The following is a 24,748-nucleotide window of genomic DNA, read 5'->3' as shown; positions in this document are numbered from 1 at the left end:
CTATGTGCTATAGCATAGGAGTACCATAAGCGGAGGAGAAGACTTTCTTGCCTAGTAAACAAATGTCTTTTGTAGGAATAGAGCTAAATAACTTCTACAGCTTCCCTTCCTCAAGACAAAGTCAAAAAGGCTACAGAAGTCATTGAGGCATTTCTAAATAAAGTGTACTTTACGAGAACTTCAATCTTTACTTGGAATTTTAAATTTGCTTGTTCTGTTGTGAAAGCTGGTCGTCCTTTTCTTCGACGTCTTATTAATTTAACTTTAGGTGTATCTGAGTCTTACCATCATATCCGACTTTCTGCTGAAGTTAATGCGGATTTGTCACTTTGGCTCTTGTTCTTATCTAGGTTTAAGGGTATCACCATTTTCCTTATGTCTAGTGATGTTTTGCAACTTTACACGAATGCTTCTACAACTGTGGGTTTTGGAGCACTGTTAAAAATACATATTTTTGGGGGGCATTTTAGGCACTATATCAACATTATAATATTGCCATATTAGAATTTTATCCAGTTCTGTTGGCAGTGTTTATATGGGGCCACTCATGCTGTGCTATTTTAACAGATGATGAGGCCATTGTCTCAGTCATTAAAAACTGATAAGTAAAGATAATATGCTTCACAAGATGGTACGTTGTTTAGTTCTTAAATGCTTAGAAATCAATTTACACTTTAAAGCTAGGCATAAACCAGGCCATCGTTATACTATGACTGATTCCCTTTCTCAATAGCAGATGGGCAGATTCCGGACCCTAGCTCCGGATAAAAATATCCAATGCCAACAGCGATTCCAGGTCATTTGACACCCACCAACTTTTTCCAGTCATTGGGCAGTTGATGAAGTCTTCTTTGGCTCCATCAACAAGGTTAGTTTATGATAAAGCTCTAGGTGTGTTTCATACTTTTGCACACTGCATAGTGCTTTGACCCGTTTGGTACCAATGTGAACAATGGACACATAACTCTTTTCATAGCTTATTAGTTTCACCAAGAGCTCTCTCATTCGACCATATCCACTTATTTATCTGCAGTTTGGTATGTCAACAAACTGTTACACAACAGTGATCACACGAACAACTTTTTAATGAAAAAGTTGCTTGCTGGGGCTCGTCGTCTGAACCCTGCAGAACAAGGGTATTCTATGGTGGCTGATTACGGCCATCTCGTGTTGTTGTGTTGTCGCCTGCGACGACCCGAGATTTAACAGTTAAAATGTCGGCTTGTCGCGTTTTCGAACCGCGACAAGCCGACAAGACGACAAGTCGACAACACGACAAGTCGACATTTCAAACACGCTAATTAGCGCGTACAGAATATCGTGTTGTCGCGGTAAAATGTCGTGTTGTCATGTTGTCGACTTGTCGTGTTGCCGAGTTGTCGCCTTCCTGTTACACATGCGCAAATCATATGAAATAGCCACTATCTTTGAATAGAGAAAACTGAAGTCAGTGCTTGAGAATATTTGGTGTGTTTGTAAGATATTCGATGTACAAAATTGTTTAAAATTATATTTTCCCCATTGTCAACTCTTTTGAAATGTATTATATTATATTAAACTATTAAACGGAAATTATAATATTAAAGTTATATGTGCCATAACTGGGCGATAATTTTGACATGCTATTTTTTCATCATTGATTTATTAAAAACCATAAGGTTTGATGAATAAAGCTGTAAAAATCATTCAAATGGCTTCAGATGACTTATAAACGTTAGTTAATGTTGAACAGAAATGTTGTACTGTAAAATTGTTATTTTTATGCCTTAAATATGTTTAAATGAAAACATACCTGCAGAAGTCACTTTACAATTACTAAAAACATTGTAAAAATGTGTAATGAAAATGTAGACCACGATTTGGCTTCATGGTCTCACCGTATGTACTCATTTCACTTCACTATTGATGTAAATAAATGATTTTTGGCAGTACTGCCAAAAATTGTTTTCAGCTCTGATTTGTACATGTAAAATTAAAATCTGTGCATTGAAAGCACTGTAATTTTCAAAAAAATGGTATTTTTTGGTGCTGAATAACATATTAAAAGCTCATCTTGATTCGTGAGTATGAAAAATTCGGCACATATAACTTTAAATTAATATTATATAAAGATAAAGGCACTGCAGATATACATGTTAAAGGATGTATACATGTTGTTATCCCGCCCTGGTAGAATAAATAATAAACCAGACCGTAGCCCGAGGTCATTATTTTCAATTATACCAGTGCGGTATAACACCATATGAACCGAAACTGGGGTTCTTATGTTTTTATACTAGATACTTTGTATTATTTTCTTTGGCTAGTATCAAACCATTCTCTAATGTGCATGTTACTTACAAGAAAAAACATTGACCATAGGACACCACACTGAAGAACTCAATGTTTGCGTAATGTAACTTGAGTTGCTTTTATTGACTTTGCACTCGGACAATATTAACACAGGTCAATTACACTTGAAAGTATCATAATTAGCCAAGCCTTTCTTAACCACAAATTGATCGCTTTGAGAAAGATTATTTTATAATTATGATATTTATTTCGTAAAATGAACACATGTTTTGTGTATTAGGAATTTCTAGACCCAGAAATACTAATTGTGTACTTTTCTTTTGCAAGAGTTCCATTGTATTAAATGTCCCTTGGAAGTATTTATGCTCCACCATTTGTATACTATTGTATGAATTACTGTAGTCAAGTTACTCAATCAAACTTTCCATGGTTAAATCTTACCGTATTACAATAAAGAAATTTTATAAAAAAGAATATTTACATTATGTACGTTGTGATGCATGCTGATGATCAAAATACATGAACTAATTACTAGAAAGATAGGGCACAACACCTTATATGTTCTATAACGCTTTGGACTAAATGAAAGTTTTACATCAAATTCTTTATTAGATCTTAAATTAATGTTATTGTTTGATGTACTATACACATAAACTATTACTGTAATTAGTAATAATAGATAATATTTCGTCTCATCAACCGTGTTCTCTTCAATTCGTCAAATTGAATAGTTGATATACATGCACATTTGTCCTCTCTGTTACTGTTCATGTACAAACATTTTTGTTCTGTGTTCTGACAACATCCTTTGTTTTGTTAATATTCAATTAATTTAATATTTTCCGTTAAGTATAATACATTTCAAAAGAGTTAACAATGGGGAAAATATAATTTTAAACAATTTTGTACATCGAATATCTTACAAACACACCAAATATTCACAAGCACTGACTTCAGTTTTCTATATTCAAAGATAGTGTCTATTTCATATGATTTGCGCATGTGTAACAGGAAGGCGACAAGTCGACAACTCAACAACACGACAAGGCGACAGCACGACAAGTCGACAACTCGACAACACGACAAGTCGACATTTTACCGCGACAACACGAGATTCTGTACGCGCTAATTAGCGTGTTTGAAATGTCGACTTGTCGTGTTGTCGACTGTCGCGGTTCGAAAACGCGACAAGCCGACATTTTAACTGTGATCTCGGGTTGACGCAGTTTGAGACCGCGACAACTCGACAAGGCGACAACACGACAAGGCGACAACACAACAACACGAGATGGCCGTAATTAACCACCATAGTATTCAGATGCTAAGATACGTGCGATGGGGCGCTGGGAATCTTCAGCGTTTAGAAAATATATTAGAGTTAACACCGTTGCTTTAACTGATTTGGTACATGTTATGACATCCTTGGGTGAATGGGAACAGAAATTGTATAAATTTTGGTCCTGACCCCTAGGGGGCAGGAGGGGCTGGGCCCAATAGGGGAAATAGAGGTGAATCCTATAAATCGCTAGTTGTCCTAGGGTTCTGAATTGAGTTTGATCAAATTTGGCCACAAACATCCTATGGTGAAAAGGAACAGAGCTTGAATACGTTTTGGCCCTGACCCCCTGGGGGCAGGAGGAGCGGGGCCCAATAGGGGAAATAGAGGTAAATCCTACATATCGTTACTTGTCCTAGAGTTCTGCATGAATTGTAACCAAATTTGGCCACAAACATCCTTGGGGGAAGGGGAATATAACTTGTATAAATTTTGGCTATGACCCCCTGGGGGCATGAGGAGCGGGTCCCAATAGGGGAATTAGAGGTAAATATTCAAATTCCTTCAAAAAAGAAACAATGAACCTGTATTCAAAACATTACTTGGCATTATAAAGCAGGTGAGCGATACAGGACCTCTGGGCCTCTTGTTTATTATATAATAAGTATATCTTGATGTATTTACTAGAGTATTTAATTCTGTAGAAATATTTGGCGTAATCCTGTGGAATCTTCACCACAGGATGTAAACTGTTGTAATATATTGTGCAAAAGTTGTATTTCCACATGATTAATTTTGAAGAATATAATAATATGGTTCTTAATAATAAATTGTCATCTTTTATAAGATGGCCATTTCAATTCATATTGTCTTTGAGTCTTATGTGGAGCAAGCATAAATATAGTTAGGATTATTGCATTGCTTATATATTTATGAAAAACATCATGACCACATATTGATGAATGTATACAGAGATGGTTTACAATATCTTAAGTAATTATATATAATTGGTGGTGGTACAAGAGTAATACAATGATTTAAAGTGTTACTTATCTGTATGCGAATGTCCTGGTATAATCCTTGATCCTTCCAGGTTACAAATTAACAATATTCGCATATCCACGAGGAAAATGCATGTCCACAGATGATTTGTAAAGTTCCAGGCAATATGAATAAATCTACACAAAGTGTTGTAATAATTCACAGATAAAGTCACAAAAGCTCTCCCGATATAATCTAATATGGCGCTGTACAATTCTTGATATTTCTAATTGCAGGTCTCATTACAGTTCTGATTAGCCTTGGACAGCTGGAGTATATTTCGCTAAACCCTAATTCAAGAATATTGGAGGACCTTCTACTTCTAGAAATATCTAACTAAAAACAGTAAACAAACAAACACACAGAACTTTCTGGAAAATGATCATTCTAGATCCCTACTTATAATCAACATGTTTACAAACATATATTTTTATACATGATAATATTCTAGAAAGTTCTATAACCTAAATTAATGATATGACCTTAGGATGTATTCATAATATACATTGTAGCCATAGGAGTTATATCACGTATCTAATAACTACATGTATTTAGTGTCATGTGTCATACATAACAACACGCAATGATACTTCGTTCCCACACAAGTGTTTCGTTCGCACTCAATAATATCTTGTCCCCACGCCTATTTTTATTAGTACGAGCGTACTCGCACTATTATTTTCCTTGTCGGGTGAAGAGTCTGTGTACATCCGCTACGCGAAGATTCCAACTGCACACGCGATACCGGAAGTCAGTGTCTTATACCGTTTAACAAATTTCGCCATGATTTATTGACACCAACCTTTCAAAAGCATATACTAAGATATACTTGTCAGCGATAATACAGTGAAATTACACAGTGCTGAAAACATTCGTTTTCTTCAAGCGGCGTATCATATAAACTCTTCCATCGGTCACGATATATCTAAGCAACTGATCGACTTTGGAAACTTCCGGAACAATACAATATAGGTTAATACAATCAATAAACGAAAGTGACGAAACGGATAACTTTTAGTACCGGCCTCATATTTAATTTATTTCACTTCATCTTAGGTCCTAGGTGTACGTTGCACTATCGCTTACTAAACCCTGTGAACACAGACCACATTTGCTGCAGCTCTATGAATATTTATAAAATTACACAGCCTTGCGTTAAAGAAACAGTTTGTTTGTTTGAGTTTTAAGGCCCATCGACAACTAAGGTCATTTAGGGCCAAACTATAGGGCATAAACCAGGACTGTATCTAAAAGATCAGGATAAGAAAAAGGCAAGCAAAAACTAAAACAAAATTGTAAATGTTGATTTAATAAAAAGAGTTACATAGGATAAAATAGTTTTGGCTAAAACACATGAGAAAACTCATGCACAATGTTGACGAAACGATGAGTGTTGCGTTGATATGAATATAAGAATATGAGAAAACGTTCAAATTTTGTTTAAAATGCCGATCTCTTTGAGATAACTGAAAATACGATTATGTCTCACGGCATGAAACAAAGTGTACATGTCGGAGACATCATAGTACTTATCTCGTATGTGTTTAAAATCAATACAATGCAATAAAACATGCTCCACTGTGAGAGGAGAATCACATGCATGGCATGTAGGAGGATCCTCCCCTCTCAATAGATAGGAATGTGTAAAATATGTGTGTCCAATTCGGAGCCGAGAGAGAACAACTTCCTCTCTGCGGTCTCTCCGACTGGACAGATTAGGATTAAGTGTAGGTTGTATTTTAAACAGTTTATTGTTTGTTTCGGTAGACCACCTTTGTTGCCAATGGTGTTTAATGGCTGACTGAATGTAAGGTTTGATGTCGGTGTAAGGTAGTTTCAAATGTGTTTGTGCTAGGCGAAGAGCAGTCTTAGCTGCTTTATCGGCCTTTTCATTTCCCTTTATACCCACATGGCTGGGAATCCAGAGATAAGTAATTTGAGTTTTAGAAGACAATCGAAATGTTCGGATCAAAAGATTTTGGATTAATGTGTTTCTAGGGTTTCTTGATTTCAAAGCCTGAAGAACCGAAAGAGAGTCGGAACAGATAATTGCCTTTTCAATGCGGTGTTCTTCGATATGGTCAAGCGCCAGACCGATAGCACATGCTTCCGCAGAGAAAATGGAGGCAACATCCGGGAGTCGGATAGAGGAGCAGTGATTAGATGTACAGCATGCTGCCGCAACATTATCACCATCTTTTGATCCGTCAGTGTAGATCTGAACATGGTCAGGGAAAGCCCTAATGCACTCCCGAAAGGAGGATTTGTGTTCTTCGGGTAATGCACTGGATTTTGCCCTCTCATGTAGAGATAAATTGATATCAGGTGTTTGAATGAGCCATGGTGGTACATCCGATACGGTGTACTCGTCAATGGTGTCGAAATTTATATTTAGTTCCAGCAAAAATTTTGAAATTCTGATGCCAAATGTTGGTATGAGCTTTTGATTTTGTGTAAATATTTCTTGATGTTGTGGATTGAATACAAGGTTAAATGCGGGATTTTGGGGGTTGGATTTCAGTTGAGCAGCATACTGTAAGGATAATTTCTTTCGTCGATCGTCTAAAGATGGCTCATTAGCTTCCACATTTGCTGCAGACTCTTCATAGGTGTTGTTCGAAAAGCTCCAAGTGCGAGACGCAGTCCCTGATTCTGTATAGGGTCAAGCATCTGTAGATAGGAGCTGCGAGCCGATCCATAGACAATAGATCCGTAGTCAAGTTTTGATCTAATAAGTGCCCGATAGATACGTAGAAGCATTTCACGGTCTGCACCCCAATCAGAATGGGAATGAATGGGAAGAGAAACAGAGAAAAACCATTCTAAAATATCAGTCTGAGTGTCTGAGCTTTAGATCTAATGTACCCCAGAAAGGCGTTCAAGCATGGCACAGGTAAGTCAACACGTGCACAGAGACTCGACAGTGTTCTGGCGGACAACTATTTTGAACAGCGAAATAAGTCTATCGTATAGTTAATAATATGATATTAAACACACTTCTATGTAAAAAAGAACACACTTAACAAAGTCTATCGTATCGTTAATAATATGATAATAAACACACTTCTATGTAAAAAAAGAACACACTTAACAAAGTTCAAAGCTTGTAATAGTCCCAAGGATATTGAGCGAAAGTGCTACGTACATCTGTTTACGAGGATGATTTCATACTGGAAATTAAGGTAAGGAAGTAGTAAGCGAAAACTTTATGTCTAACAGACATATTTCTAGTTTTCTATTTCATGTCCGATTCCCAGCCACCGTAGATTATAATCTCAGAACTAGATTAAAACTGATTAAAATTGTAATCTGATAATTGATTTTCTATTAAATGCCATTCTTCAACATCATTGATAGATGATTTGTGTCTAGTAATATATTGACAATCGTCATATACAGGTCAGAAAGAAATATTCAACTGGAATAGTTCGATTTCCTTTCGATCTTGTTTCGCTGAAAGGCGGAAAACTTGGCAACATGCCAGGTATCAAAAATGCGCGGGAAGATGTGCCATCATCTTTGGCACTAAGCTTCATGATGATGGATGACAGTGCCGTACGCTTTACAACACAAAGTAACAGTTTATTGCTTAGGTACCATTTTCAGTCGATTTAAACGCATTTAACGTTTATAATAAATGTACATCAACTTAAATGCATATATATATATATTATACAAATATAGCATTTTATGAGGTCGATACATGGTTATATCGACCAAAGAAAAAATATTGACCGAGGAAGTAAAAAATTGTTTTTATTATTTTTCTGGATTTTTTTCAATTTTTAAAATGAGTGTGAAACTAAATAAGCATCGCATTGTAAATTCTACTTCGTGATGACAGTTACAATCTTGTGATTTTGTAACAAATTTAATTTAAAAACATCATATGAAAACAGTATAAATTGATACACTTCACGATTGTATTACATGCACCCGGTGCATGCATCGGTGCATGCGTGTATGTAAATTGCATACATGTACATGTACTCAATTATACCTGTAGCTCCATGTCTTAAGGACACAGTCAATTAAATGTATAGTTTGTTCTCCGTTGAAATAATCCACTTCGACGTCAGATATATATCAACAGATTCAGATTGACATTAAGATACTTTCTCTTATGTTTAGTACTTCATTCCGTAAAATAAAAAACGTATACATACAGTAGGATTAGCCTAGGCCTAATGTTGTAACTAGCCTAGGAGGAATTTTAAAAATAAACATCAAACGTATTCACTATTCAGTGGCTCCAGATGCTTAATGAATGGTATTCAATTATTTCCGACTCTCTTACCGTGTTTTGGTGAAAATTTAAAAGTTTAAACTGTAGTCATCAGCTGGAAGTCATCATCATCTTTGATAGAAACCGAAAAAATCAACGTCGTCTGTCACTTTTTGTAGTTACGCTTCAAACGCAGGTCATCAAAGCGTTTGTTTCAAAGCGCCAGGAACAAGAAGCATTTTGGTAAATTAGACGATAACGTTATCTAAAAATAACCGTGCAATATACTTTTTCTATTAACTACTTCCGGAAAAATCGTGCAATATAGTTTTTTATCGGTGATCAGGTGGCTTGTTTTTGACCAATGAGAAGTGACAAAAAATCTAGAAAAATAATAAATATTTATATTGCACAAATTAAAAGTATTCTTTTGTCAGGAATCAACAGCGAAAAAACATAACGTTTGATGAAATAAGTAGTTTCCAATGGTCATACAAACCTGCCTGGTGACTTAGAAACAATGGCACAGAGTTTGTGCATTGTAAAATTATTCTCGTTTGAAATCCTTTCTGTGTGCTTAGATGAAAACATACCGGCATAAAATACTTCACAATTACTAATAACACTGTAAAAATACGAAATGAATTTGTAGACTACATCCTTGTTTCAGAGTCTGACCGCATGTACTCATTTTACTGCACTGTAGACGTAAATGTAATTATTTTTACAGTACTGCCGAAATATATATATTTAGGTCTCATTTGTTCTTGGAAAATTAAAACTGATATGCATTTTAAGTATTGTAATTCTCAAAACATTGGTGGTATAAACTTAAAAATATAAATTAGAGGAATTGCTCTAATCCCTATATGTCAAGCAGATATCTTTGATTGAAATTGTCGTGCAGTAGGGTATATTTTTTTTCATTTAATCTGCTGTATTACATATGACAGATGATAATGTGGTTAAACTACTCACCAGAAACCCCAGTCTATAAGTACCATTCCACTCCGACTGATGTAGGCCGGTCTGTGTGAGGTTGGTGTACGGTATGTTTCTGTGTGTTACAATACTGTTGTCGTTGATGAACCATTGTATATCATACACGTAGTCCATCAGATCCTCATCACTGGAGATGTTACACCGAAACATAAACCCACGTAGTATTGAAGGCGTCCCAGCGATAACTGTTTGCGTTGTGTACGGTTCATGTGTAACTTTGGCGGTCAGCGTAACGTAAGGAGATGCTGTAATATAGAAACTGAAGTAGAATATTGTGTATAAAGATGACTATTACAGGTATCGAATGATATATTGTGGGTCATTTGAAAATATGACTTCCAAAATGTCGAACAATGGATCTGGCAATGGATAAAAACAATTTTTTTTAAACTGAACAATGCGAGTTATGGACAAAATATTTGCATTTATTAACCACCATTTAGTTGTTTATGCTATCCTATTATAAAAATAATGCATAAAAAATCTTAGCACACTGGTAATATATCTTTTGTACAGTGACTACACCTAATGCTGTATTTCTACATGTTAGGAAATACTAATCATTTCTGTTTATCCATCTACATTGGCTATTGTAATACATTCCAAATGAAATTATCGTGCAATGATTTACCATTATTACAATCTTGATAACATATAATATCATACAAATATAAGCATATCGACTAAAAAACGAATAGTGTTACATATATTTGTAACCATTTGAGATTTCTATTCTTAGTAACATGTTTTATATCATGCAACCTATTTAGCAGTCTTCCACTTTGTTTGATCAATTCATAAATAAAACTAAAACTATATATGTTTATTTCCATATACAATGTACAAATATTAATGCATAAACCCGAAGTTAATTGTTAAATACATTAACATTTATATCTATTTAACGTTTAATTCAAAACTAATTATGCATTTATTTACAATGGAGATATTCTGTTAATGGAAATATTTGTTTATGTAGTTTGCTTTCCAATGATGAAGTTTGATTTACAATCTGATGTCAACATATTCAACCATCTCTGTAACAACAAAACTAATCTTATAAGACTCTTTAATATGTGGATACGAAGGATATTCTACCCGAGAGGCACAAAATGTTGTGAATTTAATCGCAGATCACGGGAAGAAATCTCTGTTATTTTTTAATTGTGATAACTTCATTGTCAACTGCAGTCTTAAGATTAACATTCTAAATGAAGTAAGTAGATAAACATCTATTTGAAATGTTGGCGGTTTCCAACGACCCTCCGATCCATTGTCTTGGGTTGACACTCACGAGTCACTACATCGTTTCGTTGATAATGAACGGTAGGCCTAATGTCAATGGAATCATTCTGTTTATGATTTGAGCGTATTTTTATAAAATCTATCGTTTCTGTCTATGCCTAGATGTTATATGCGACGAACCTCAATGCGTTCGTTACAGTAGCCTACTGTAGGGTAGGCCTATGTTCAGCATTTTTTTCTGAGGCTTCAGGCCTAAGTCACCGTTTCATCAAAGCAGACGTGTATATTACTGACAATTTCTAATATTAATGTATCAAGTGTTTCTGTCTGTGTTTCCTAATGTACAACAACATTTCAAGTAGGCCTCATCGCTGAAAGTACATTCAAAATTGAAGCGGCGTAAAACTAGGTCACAATGTAAACAATTAAGGATTGAATCTTGCTTTGGTCGATTTATGGGGTGATGAATTGAGTTGCTCTTAAAACAAATTGAATGAACTGCGAAGCAGTTCATGTTTAATTTGTTTCAAGAGCAACTCAATTCATCAGTTCATTCAATTTGTTTCAAGAGCAACTCAATTCATCACCCCATGAAATCGACCAAAGCAAGTTCAATCCTTATATTTCAATTTAATCGTATTAGATTTTTGTTGTTTTTTTGTTTTAAAAAATTGCGAGTTTCTGGGCTTGTGCAAGTCTACAACGAGAGGCGTAAGAAAATAGTGCGTCATTAGAATACGACCAATTAAGAATAAATAGCGCAAATATTACAATTTGTCAAACATTTATTTAGAAACAATTTTATTGTCAATGTAATCTCGATGAAACATAAAACATTTACAATAAATTTAGAAGTGATTGCAAAAATCGTCCGCCGAAGATGCGGAAGGATAATGTCTAGACTGTGTGATACGGTTGTCTCCCGCTTCGATTCAAAATGGAGAGTCACCGTAACGTGATGGGAACGGAAAGGTTCTAGTAGTTTATGTAGCATTTAGCCTTGATACAGTTAAACAACTGATTAAAGGTAAATCAACACTCTTTGACTTTTATATAGTATTTCTTATCGCCGTTTAGGCTTCATGATTTGTTTGTAACTGAGACGTTCTAACGTAGTTTCGACACACGTCACACAGGGACATGGCACATTTTATTTTGCTTCGGTAGGCAATGTTGCTGACTCGAACGATACACAAAAGAGTTACGGAGTCAGTAAAACGACAGTTCATAAAAATGGTTTTAAAATTGTAGAAATCTGTCCGTAATATTTGCATTTTTTTAAACCACCGCTGTTTAGATCTAGGCCTAATCTAGGCTAGTAGGAAGCTTCTTAGGCAAAAGTAGGTCTAGATAAAATATTTTCTTGCGCGAAAACCGATGTTAAGATACCCAAGTTCATGAGACCGGATTTTTTAAGTAGTTTCATTGAGTCCAACTTCAGTGAAAATTGAAATATTGTCAAAATGTATTCTTACGCCGGTCAGAGGTCAGCTCGTGACCAAGCATCTTCATTGGGAAACTAGTTTCATTGAGGCGGAGCGATGTGAAAATGCAAATATTGAAATGGTAAGGTTATGGTAAGTGTTTAATATATATTTTCCATAAACTCAAATCTTATTTATTTTGAATTGATTAACAAATGAATAACCATAATTTTTATCTCGAAGTTGAATATTCATTTTAAATGCATAATTGAGTGAACAGCTTAGTGTTACATACGGCATTGATCATTTGTGAAATTGACCAAGTATTTTAGAGGCGATGCCAATCAGCATTGAACTTTAGGTGGAAAATGAAAAAATATTCATAATATCTACTTTAAAGTAAGCCCCTTTGACTAAGAAACAAATTTCATAGCAAATGAAGCTGTTTGGAAGGCCATTTTTATTCAATGGCATGGGAAATTGGTTGCCATGGTACCAAAATAGACTAGTTGAAAAATATCCTGAAAAAGAAGAATGTTTGTATGGAAAATTCAGGCATTTATAAAGGTAAAATTAGTATGAAAACAATATATCTTCATAATATGAAATATATCTGATTAAGATAAATCATCAATAAACAATTCAAAATTCTATGAGGGTTGCTATGGTAACGGTAATCAATCATATTCCTGATTTCCAAAAATTGATGAAAATTTGTACTTATTATTAAAAAAATTGTTTCAAATGTTTTGTCTGGTCGTGCTTTTCCTCTAACATTGTTGTAGTAACGATACCTACCAGTTTTAGTTGAAAATGACGGAAATTCAAAATTTGTCATTAATTGGTATTATGTATGTAAAGGCTTAGTATCGGTTTTTAACTTCTTGATTTGTAGCACCCTTTATCATATCGTCTAGGAATTCGAAGAATCACACAGTTGGTGTGTTCGAATAGGACGTCACATGAGCATAACATGATATGTGGTACACTTCTGACAACAATAGTAATCAAAAGATAAATATATGTTATATACCAAAATATATTTAGCCCTGATACATAAAAACTAACTGTTTAATTCTCAATATGGACTTGCTTAACACAATAAAAAAGTAACAAAAGTTTAGTCTTAACATGATACCCATAATCATAATCCAGTACGAAGAGTTAAGTCGACTAACAATGTCCCCTTGTAGATACATAAAACGGTAGAAAGAAATACCTATCATATCACTCAAACAAAATTTATACCGGCAATCATTCAATAAGGTTGGTTTAGGTATATGTGTAGTGACGGCAGTATCGGTGTTGGCCATCATATTCCTGTTACATAGATGTTAAGAAATATATTTTAACTTGTTATGCCAATATCAAGATGCTTATAATCTATTCACTGCAGATTGTAGCTTACCTGTACAGTCACTTTGATTTCCTGAAGTGTCAGTACATTTTACCTCGGCGTCACCTGAAATAAAGTTTTAAGGATAGTATAAAAATGGAAAATGCAAATATTGTACCATTTAACATCATAGAACCCATGTTTTCTAGGCATGTAATATTGACCACTTTATCGAAATATTTGTTCACACCAATTATCGAATGTCAAATTTATTTTCTATTTCAATAAAGAATGTCATCTTATTCAGATGGAGAAATATTAAATTGTTTCAAAATAGTGTATGTTAATGTGACCGGGTGGGGTGTGTTGCTTGGTGTCTTCGGCGGCATGCTTCAGTGATATAGCACTATAAAAAGGGCAATAGTTCCACTATACAAGAAGACACAACACGAATATACCGCAGTCTCCCAAAACGCGCACCTCGCACAACATACACGCAACACTACGCATACATGGGAGGCCGTCCTTACATGACCATTGCTGTTGATAGGACGTTAATAAATCAAACAAACAAACAAACAAACAAGTACTTACCGAAACAATACGCCGCATTACAAAGGCTAGCTTGCTTCAGTTCATATACGTAAAACGTAATGCAGTTCTTCACTCTGATGTCCCATGTATGATGACATTCACTAAAGAAAGTTTTTACGCAAACTTTAACCTGTGTTACGCTGGTAGATGTCGGTAAATCTTTGAAATATAGAAATTGATACGAATATCAAAGCTACCATTTTGAAGTGTTTTTTTTACTTAAATGGTCATGTTTTACGGTCATTACATTAGGAGTTCTTTGTTGGATCCAAATAAATATTTTAATATCATGCTATGTTTTTATATACTTAACACTTCACCTTCGTATCTTTTGTTACATTTACTACTATTTGACATTTGAATTATTCAATAACAAAAGTAGTCAATATGAAATTATTTAAATATTTTTCACAGTTTTAACAATACTGTGTTGAAGCCCTATCGCCTCAAATAAAATACAAATGTAATACTGAAAATATTCGTTATCGTATTCACTTCGTTTGTTATGCTAAGAAATGTTCTGAATGCAGGTTCGGTGTTATTTCCTCAAACATTTACTTTATATTTCCATGGTTAGCCTCAACCCTCCTGTCCCATCGGTCAAAGACAATTGAAACTATGCTTTGGCAATGTAGCACTCAATGACTAGTAGCAATGTAAATAATTTATCACTGTTACCCCTATTTCGGCCATGCCCCTCCTGTCCTGGGGTGGGTTGGCCAAATACAAACTCTATTCCCGTTCCCCCAACGACATATCGACAGCCAGGGTCATAAGAGCCAAATTTGAAATTTAAAAGACAAGAATGAGATAAATTTGACATATTAAGGTAAAAAGTATGCAATTCCTATCTAAAAACCATGTCTACATGGTTGTTTAAATACATAACATTTGGTGTTGTTAACAAATCTCATAGTCTGTCAAAAAGACCGATATCTTTAAATTTATATCTATCGATTTAAAGGAAATGTTGACGGACGCCGCGACATGACATCAGACAAGACCCTCGGACTAGGTGTGCTAAAAACTAAAACTTTGATATCAAGCACACTTGATGCACGTCAAACTTGTAATATAACTTATAACTTACTATCATTCATCCATATAGGGAATGATGTACCACATTTGTTCAGAGCCGGAGCAGTCTTTGGCATTTCAAGACCTTCAGGTTTATACCACCCTTCTCTGATGGTAGCATCACAGTATTGTGACTCGCCGGCAGGAGTTACATAGGTAGGTGCTCGCCAGACGTCATTGATTACGTCATAGTTAGCAGAATCACAGGGATCTATAAATAGAAGGTATATAATTATTTTTATTTGTTTTCATACTTAATCCGACTTTCTGATCGGCAGATTCTTTTTCTTCACATACTTTGAGGAAAAAAATCTGAAAATGGCGTGAAATGGAGACGTCGACGTTGCGTATTGATTTAAAAAAAAAATCCTTTGAAAAATCAACGGAATCGTATTTTTAAATGTATTTTGTGTTATCAATCACGCGGATTCACACAGTTTGAAACAAAATTTCTTGCATTCCGCGACGAAGTTAAAAATAGTGACATGAATGCTTAAATAGTATTGTGTTTATTTGAGGAATTATTATTTTTGTTTTTACTGGTGTGTAAACTGTATATTTTGTACAGACATTCTAAATGACCTGCGTTAGCTCGTTATGTTTAAATATCTGTCCAAAAATATAGTTTACATACCAGTGAACAACAAAAAATAATAATCATTCCTTATGTTTTACATTTCGACTGATCATTTCTTTTTAATTGAGTTTATGGATGACGATGGAAGTTAGTGGGTTTTTGAATGGAAACATTAGCTTCCATAGGCACACTTCGTAAGATAACGGTATACTAATTTTCGTCCGGAAACGGACAAACAAAATACGGAAATAAAATTGCTGGACAATACTTTTATTTTAGATTTTTGTTAAAAGCTTTTCTTATAATTTGAAACATGCTATTACTGAAAATAGTCCATTTTAACACAGTATCATACAAAGCAAAATATTGTCTCAGAAATATATATCCTGCTGAGTTAGACTCTTTTTGAATGCTTGAGGTCATACCTACATATACATGTACCTTGCAAACTTGTTTGTTATATTGTATATAATAAATAAATAGAATCATTAAGATATGTAATTATTATGTGATCTTGTATGCTCAAATAATATAATAAATATAAACCAACAAGGGTAAATTAATAACATTGAAAAACGTTGAAAAGTGCTACGGATTCGCCAATTTTTAACGTTTTCAGACCAACATTTAAGGGGTATTAGAAAGCAAATCGGTCACATTATGAAAATAATGCGGTTATGTATAATTTTATTTACTTTTCTTATTGAAAGTAAATTAATTTTCATGAAAATTTTAAAAAATCGATTTTTCAGAAACAAATAAAACATAACTATTTTGATGCAATTTTTTACTAAAATTGGGTCTGGATTTAATTTAAGATAACGATATTTCGTTTTATTGTGGAAAACCCAGCTTATTGGACATAGTTAAGAATTCTATATCATCTACATAAAGTTATATTGCTGCTAGTTTCACTGTAAAGATATGTAACTTAAACATTTGATGTTTAAACATTGACATGTAACTTGATGATTTAGCTCCCAAAAAGTATATGTCAGCCTATAAGAGAGCCGAAATCATATATTCCCGGTTTTGAATAAAGCGCCTTCAATCACCACGATGTTCAGTAACTTCGGGTTTTGTCGGATTCCGAATCGTATCACGTGGCTGACGTTCGACACGACCTGCACGTGGTGAGCCAGGTAACTAGCGTAAGCGCACATGTGTTTGTTTACGTTTTCCTTCTGGCTAATATGAACAAATCATGCTGGTATATGTCCACAGATTGAGTATTTGAAACATCCAATTTACACATTGCCGTAAAATATTATGTGTATCAAACAAATATCGTAATGTGTGAGCATTAATTGCTTTGTAGATAGGGTCTGCTGAGGTCGACCACATTTTTTGTTTATGAAAAAATGTTGATATTTTCTCTTGGTTTCACAACTCTCGTTTTACTTCGAGATTGTCGCGACGATGTTCGGAAGAGTTCGGAATGATTCGGCATCTTTCGAGCCTATTTGTCACGTATACACGTTAAAAAGATTTTTTACTTTTATAATTAAAAATACTTCCAGCGCAACTTTATATAAAAAGTGTAAAATTAGAAAGTTTAAAACTCAGACAGACAGAGAAAAATATGTATAACACTTAAACAGTTTTCACTATGACAAAAAGAGCGAAAGTTATAGACCATACATCTTAAGGTATGAAGATGTTACAGGCATATTATTTATATGTTAAGGGAAGTTACAGAGAGGAAATATTATTTATTTCAAAATCCTTAAAATTCGAAATATTAAGTCATTAGTACATCTTTTAGCAACCCTGGAAGAAAAAAATAATCCTGTGACATATGATTTTTATGTGGCTTTTGTGATCAGGGTGTACCTAAAATCAAAATATCAAAAAATAAACGATATACTTGGCAGGAAACCAGAAAGGACGGTCTACTTTAGCCCGAGATACTCTGTCCCTGACACCAGACTTGGACATCATGACAAATAGTTGTCTGGTGTAGGGCCACAGCGCATATACAATATTAAGATATATCATTTTCTGATATATAATTCAAGATTTACATTACATTCATATTTTTTATTATATTGAAGATTTGTCAATACAGATACAATAGGCCAAATCTAATGCGCATTCACACTGCTTGCGCAAGTCAGTGTTCGGTGTGTGTATTTTTGCGTTGCAGTCACTGTGTTTAATTTACAATTGGAACTCCTCGGATGAAACATAACCTCGAATCAATCGGATCACCTCGTCATTTTCTTCGAAACTAGACTCAGCGGTAAGTAGCAACCATTTTGGACTACTTTCGGTAAAGATGGCGGCGCCAATGGTAACATGCTTCATTGTAATCAGTTGGCGATAAGAAGTGTTTCGTCTTCGACTACATCTATATATACTGTAAACGGAATTTAAATGATGGTTCCTTTCATTTTGTATATAAATTATAATTAGGAATTTGATAAAGTACCTTGTTTTTGATAATGCTACAGTCGCTCTCTTTTGGGCGGTGTACAGTCAAACAACAGACCTTAGTTTAAAAGATCCCACTGGAAACAGTTCCGTTTTTATTTCAATTTCAATTCAATAAACATTTTACGACTTATAGATAGCTCTTAGTAATATTGTATGGTAGGCATAGTATATGAAAATAAATTAGTAGAAAGCATAAAGATCAAATAACGATAATCTTGTAGTTCATTTTTCTTTTCAAATTACTTTCATAAAATACTTCATTTTTATTAATGTGTAAAATTGATTTTTTCCATCGGTAGTAATAATTAAAGGCCCACTACCTTTCCGGAACGGCTTTTAATTGTGAAACTGGGAATGTAAAACTAGATTGGTAATTTTGTAGAGTCGTAAAAGTTACATAGTTACCGTTAATACTACAATGTAAAACTAGATTGGTAATTCTGTAGAGTCGTAAAAGTTACAAAGGTACCGTTAATACTACATTTATTATCACCTTCTGAACAATTGAATAAGGTAAAATTAAATGTTATTCAATTTTCGTAACGCGGGTCGTCTAGCCTCCTCACGCCTCTGCGAAAAACCCAAAGCCACAAAATCGTCGGCTACAACGGAATGGTCTTACCACAAGAAGAAGAAGAACCGCGCGTTACTGCGTCAGACGGTAAAACAACGAAGTGAATAGTCACTGCTAACATAGATTACGGAGGAAACCTTGCATTTAATTGGTGTTGTAACCTCATCTTAGGCCACAAAAAGACATTTTCTTATGTTCATATTGTTTTTAAGAAACTTTATTTTTTAAAAGATCTGGTGCATCATGACATACAAGACAACCTTTTTGATTGAAGGAGGGGCCTTTTTTGCATGCTTTTTTATGTTTTTTGTTTGTTTGTTTTTTTGTTTGTTTTTTTGTTTTCTGTTGTTGTTTTTAAACACAAGTTCGTGTCCGTTCTGCCACGTGCACACGTCCTGCTCAAATCATTGTAATTGTATACATGGAGATATATTTCTATTTTCTAATATGACTTGGTCACACAAAACTGAACATTAAGAGGTAATTAATTAGCGTCTCTATGATACTTTATAATGAAAATAATACGATAGATATCGCTATTTCAAACAGCGATAATCGACAAAAATGTGTTTTAATGACATCATCAATTTTGTTAAAGATGAACGTTGAAATTATAATATGTAATTTTTTTTGTCTTCACCTATTCATAAATGGCAATTAATTCAAAAGGTTCTTTTCTATGAACAACTTAAAGATTATGATTACAAACTAATGAAATTAGTGGTATGTTGATAGCAGTATAAGTACATGTATAATTGCTGAAAATCAAAATCAGAAGAGGATTTTGTAATACTTACGATAATGTTTCCTGGATTGTATATCTTCACGTATGTTGATATATACATTGCGTTTATTAATATATCTCATTTTCTGTGTCTCTAATTTGAGGAATAAAGGTTATAATAAATATGAGGAATTAAATTTTAAACGATATATTGATCGAACTGATGATGCCATGCGACCGAAAGCACGGATGAAACATGTAAACAAACTAGATTATCGTCTATATCGTTTTCCTATAAAAATAAAACAAAAAACTTACAGATATATGCACAGCGACATGTACACTGTATGTATCTTACCTGGTCTTTGGAACTGTCACCACACAAATATACATGGATATTTCGCTACAAATATGTTTTAAGATGCTCCACCGCCGACAGAGCATAAACGATACTCTGGTATTTACTCATGTAATTGTATGTCTAATAAACACAAAACTTGAACTATGTAAAAAAGTATATTTTGCTTTTGGTGCATGCGCGATCAGTACTTTATTCCATATAGGACATAGTGCGAATGGTGTAAAGTAAGTAACTTTTGAAACTGACCAAATACTGATTCGTCTGCTGGTTTTGATAGAAAAAAAGTTCCATTTGTCAGCGGTGTAGCATCGTCAATGAATAAATAACGTACGAACAGTTAAGATTTATGAACATTATTCAAACAATTATAATGTGTTAAGTCATATATTCCATTTATGGAATTAAAGATGACCGTTGGATGTTTTTTTCTAAAAGTCATAGAAGAAAATGATTCTTGTTTGAACATTTATGTATATTCTAATAAATACATGTATATCACACATGTCTTGTAAAACTCAAGTTTAGATAATATATATCAGGAAGCTTGTTAAAGTTCTTCTTAGTGATGCATATGGAGCTATGAAGCAGAAAAAATAATGCTGTATGTTTCACAAGTGAGGTAACCCTCTGTAATATAGTCCTACATGATATGTAGTCGGTAGTTTGGCCTCGTCCAGCGGATCACAAAATACATCATTTTCATGTGTATTCAAACAATTTTGGAAGAAGTAGGCGAGGTGTTCCGATTGAACATCGAATGTAATAGGTTTAAGATTGTGTAATAAAATCAAACATTTTCTTCGCGGGAAAACCAATTACGCCCTTACTGCGCATAAGAAAATTAAGAATTATTGAAATGTTGAACACCTATAGCCGTATTTAAAGAAATTGAATGTACCGATATCTCCATTTTCCATTTATGTTTTACACACCTAAGAATCAAAAAGATATAAGATGGGAATAACAGTCGTTACACATTGTTGAAGGCATACATGTATAACACAATATCAAGGGGTGTTACAGCAAAAATTCGTATTTATGTGGAACATTAAGTACTTTATGCTATCTATTTTAAGTTTAATTATTTTTATCATTTCATATTCCGGATTTTGGGTCTCGTCCTTGCCTTTTATTTGTCACTGCTGTCTAGACAGGTCTAATGACTTCTTTGTTTATACTTAGACGTTTTGTTGAAAAGTTGAAAGGCAAAAGTTTACCAAACAGCCTACATTGTACACTAGGATCATGTGTCCTGGTGACACGTATGAATCTCTGATCATGACGTTCGGCGGATTCGTCCAGATTCTATGCCCCGCTTAACACAGATTCTATATGGTGGGGTTTCCGCTGAATTGTCGCGCAGTCGAGCGCTGTTTAAATTCGTTAGGGGTACTGGGGTGGCCACCATGCTGTTTACCACTCAAGTTTGTGGCGATTTGTTTTTCAAATTTACAATTTACATATTTTACAATAGTGTAGGTTCTGCTCTACAATGATTGAAAGTGTCGTTGATTGGCATCGACATGTTATATGGTCTCAAAAGCTGATTGTTATCAATGTATAGGAACGAATCCGGATAGAGGTACATTCACTAGTCGAAGCGATATAATGACAATTCAGACATGACCCAAATGTGATTCTATTGCATGTTTTCTATTCTTAACCTTGTTTAAGATGACTGGATTTTAAAACGAAATTTACCTGATAATTGTACAACTAGAATATAGTCAAAAATATCTTTTGTGTCTACAGAGAAATCAACACAATAATGTTATGTGTACAGCATACTGTAAATCAATTTGGAGGAAATAAATAGAGAATACATGGTTAGTATTTTACAGTACAAGGTTTATTTCGGTGCGTGACTTAGGAACGCTGAGATCCGAGATGACGAGGCTTTATCCTGCAACCATTATGACATTCAAAACGAAAGTAAATTGCCAGTTATTTACTTGGTTTCGCTCGAAGCGAGACGCTTCTTTGATGCGGAGGAAAAGATTAATTCACTAAAGCGAATGAGAGTGTGCTCCATTTTACTTCCGTGGGATACAGATAAGCGCATTTACAAACAGTACCAGTAATACTATTGAGTGTGTAACATCACTGAAACAATATAAAAATACCCCCAAAAAACATCATATTCCATATGTCCATATTCGAAACTAATAAAACTTCATGAGTATTTTCTACGGGAAATTAAGGAGTGATTAAAGCGTCGAAAACTTAGACCAGAAGCATGTACACATGGCACAGTTGTGCCGCTGAATATACCAGTTAAAGCTTTAATGTTTTGACCCAATTCTTAAAAAGGAATAAAAATTCGTAGATTTCCAACATTTTGAGTTACGAAGTAATTATTGTTTTGTTTTTCTTTCATTATTTCTCCAATATCTGAAAATAATTTCTACTATAATTAAACTCGCAGTTCAATCATGATTCGGTAAGCTATTTTATGAAGGCTCAAACTTGTTGAGTAACAATTAATTAATACACATTAACTACAATTATCGCACGTTTGTGATAAAGTAACATATTTAATGGTTTAAGCTAAATTAAAAGCAAGCCGACCTTATGCATTTAATTAACATTGCTTTTAGGGGATAAAATTCATCCATATATATATACGGGTCTTTTTGAATTACCAAAATGAAAAAAAAGACATATGTTTTTAATAAATCAAATAAATAAAGTGCTTACCTTCTTCAGAAGAAGTAACATCCAAAATAAATAAATAAAGAATGGCCCACACTTTAAATCCCAGCATATTTAAAGTGTGCAGAATAACGATGTTTTCTTACAGGTTCATTTCCGCGTGACCGACTTGCAACAAATGAATGCAGTGCACTGCTATTGATAGCGGTTATACATTCCGATATTGGTTGGTATGTCAGTAAAATTATTAACAGCAGTACAAAAATCAATTGGAGTCAGTGTTACAGTAGCCAATGACAATAACTTGTCACTGAAATATTTAACGTTTTACTAAGCAGTCATCTCTTAAAGTCTTATAGGTTTTAGACCAAGAACAGTAACTGGATAGTGAATGTGGAAAACGTTTACACCGAAAGCTTAATAAAATAGTTAGTATATCACATGATAATTACTAGGAATGCGATTGGATAACAGCCATGGTCTATTTTGCGACAGTTCCCTGTCCTTCGTGACTACGGGAACTATATCAAAGTATTTTCCCCGGGAATGGGCACGCGACCAAACGATAAAATAGCAATTGATAGTGCATTAAATTTATAAAATATCTAAGTAAAAAACTGAATGTCAAGTATCTGTTTGGATCATAATGAAGAAAATATATATACATTTGACCTTAAATGCTTTGGTCTGATTTCCGAACTTAAGGTAAAATAAACCTTTAATTTTAACATGCATATTCATCCATATAAGATTTATAATGTAAGCAGAGATATCCTTTAAGTGGGATGATCGTTATCATAGACAGTGATAAGCATATTATCCGGTCAAAATAAATACCGTCGATTTCATTTTTATTTCAATTTATATTAACTGATATTTACAATATTTAATAAAGTTTGGTGGAGTGTTAATTTGGGCCTCTGGTGGCAATGACCTATCAGCATTAATTTGTATTTACAGATACCCAGTGAGTTGAAATTTCTCTGTTATAAGCTAAAGAATGGTGTGTAGTATTGATATATGCTTTTTTAAATACATTCTTTATTACCCATACATGTCTATATGATTTGAAGGTTCAGGCCTTGCGGTCAACTTTCATATATAGATAATTCCCCTTACAGGGGGCTCTCACACGTCAAACATATCTTTCATCCAAATCAAACATCATTAGGCTTAAATTTACTACATGTACCCATTCATTCATTCATTCGTAATTATTCTGTATATGATTAATGTTATAAGCCTTTCATTAATAGAAATGAATTTATATTGTAGATATAAAGTAAGAGGGACCCTCCAATGTGAGCAATAGAACGTCTAAAACTCCCTCCCCCGCTACCCAAAAATATTTAATATCGTGTCTATGAAAAGGGGACGATTGATTAGTTTAACGTCCTATTAACAGTCAGGGTCATTTAAGGACGTGCCAGAATTGTTGGTGGAGGAAAGCCGGAGTACCCGGAGAAAAAAACCACCGACCAGCGGTCAGTACCTGGCAACTGCCCCACATGTGATTCGGACTCGCGACACAGATTTGGAGGGCATGTGATAATATGTCGGTACATCTTAACCACTCGGCCACCGCGACCAAAAAAGGGGGGACTAACTTAATAATGAGTAGAGTTAATATATAACTCAAATATTGTGAAATTAAATGTGAAGTATTGCTCAAACGCTCCCCATTTGTTTTTGAAATGTTGTAAAGATCTGTGACATAGTTTTTCTATTGTCAGTGTTGGTGAAGAAAATCGTTCATACTCCAAAATTTGGAATTGAATCTTTCATACGATATATGTGCTGTTTTAGCAAAATAAGAAAAGGATTTACAAATTTTCCAAACTTTTGATTTCCCAGAATAATATCTTGATCGTTAAAATTATAGTAAATCAGTGTGTTCTTGTGATGTTGTTTG

The 24,748-nt window shown here is 34.2% G+C and overlaps 1 protein-coding gene across 3 annotated transcripts in view; it reads right to left on the bottom strand.

Annotated features, from left to right (window-relative positions):
* Positions 1 to 23,240, bottom strand: part of LOC138328002 (von Willebrand factor D and EGF domain-containing protein-like) — a 55,124-nt gene extending 31,884 nt beyond the window's left edge. Inside the window, exons 1-5 of one of the 3 annotated variants that reach the window (XR_011209150.1) lie at positions 22,882 to 23,240; positions 15,526 to 15,723; positions 14,436 to 14,594; positions 13,914 to 13,967; positions 9,813 to 10,081 (exon numbers count right to left, since the gene is read on the bottom strand). Coding sequence is in view for 2 of the 3 variants with exons in the window: in XM_069274554.1 (XP_069130655.1) it covers positions 9,813 to 10,081; positions 13,914 to 13,967; positions 14,436 to 14,594; positions 15,526 to 15,723; positions 22,882 to 22,948 (747 nt within the window). In the remaining variant the exon portion in view is untranslated. The remainder of the gene's footprint in view (positions 1 to 9,812; positions 10,082 to 13,913; positions 13,968 to 14,435; positions 14,595 to 15,525; positions 15,724 to 22,881) is intronic. The other 2 variants (XM_069274554.1, XM_069274555.1) reach the window with 2 other exon arrangements.
* Between the last annotated feature and the right edge of the window lie 1,508 nt (positions 23,241 to 24,748).

The sequence above is a fragment of the Argopecten irradians genome, chromosome 7 (assembly GCF_041381155.1).
Source record: "Argopecten irradians isolate NY chromosome 7, Ai_NY, whole genome shotgun sequence".
NCBI lineage: Eukaryota > Metazoa > Mollusca > Bivalvia > Pectinida > Pectinidae > Argopecten > Argopecten irradians.
The sequence above is the reverse complement of the archived record's forward strand: the minus strand, read 5'-3'. Positions and strand labels throughout refer to the sequence as shown.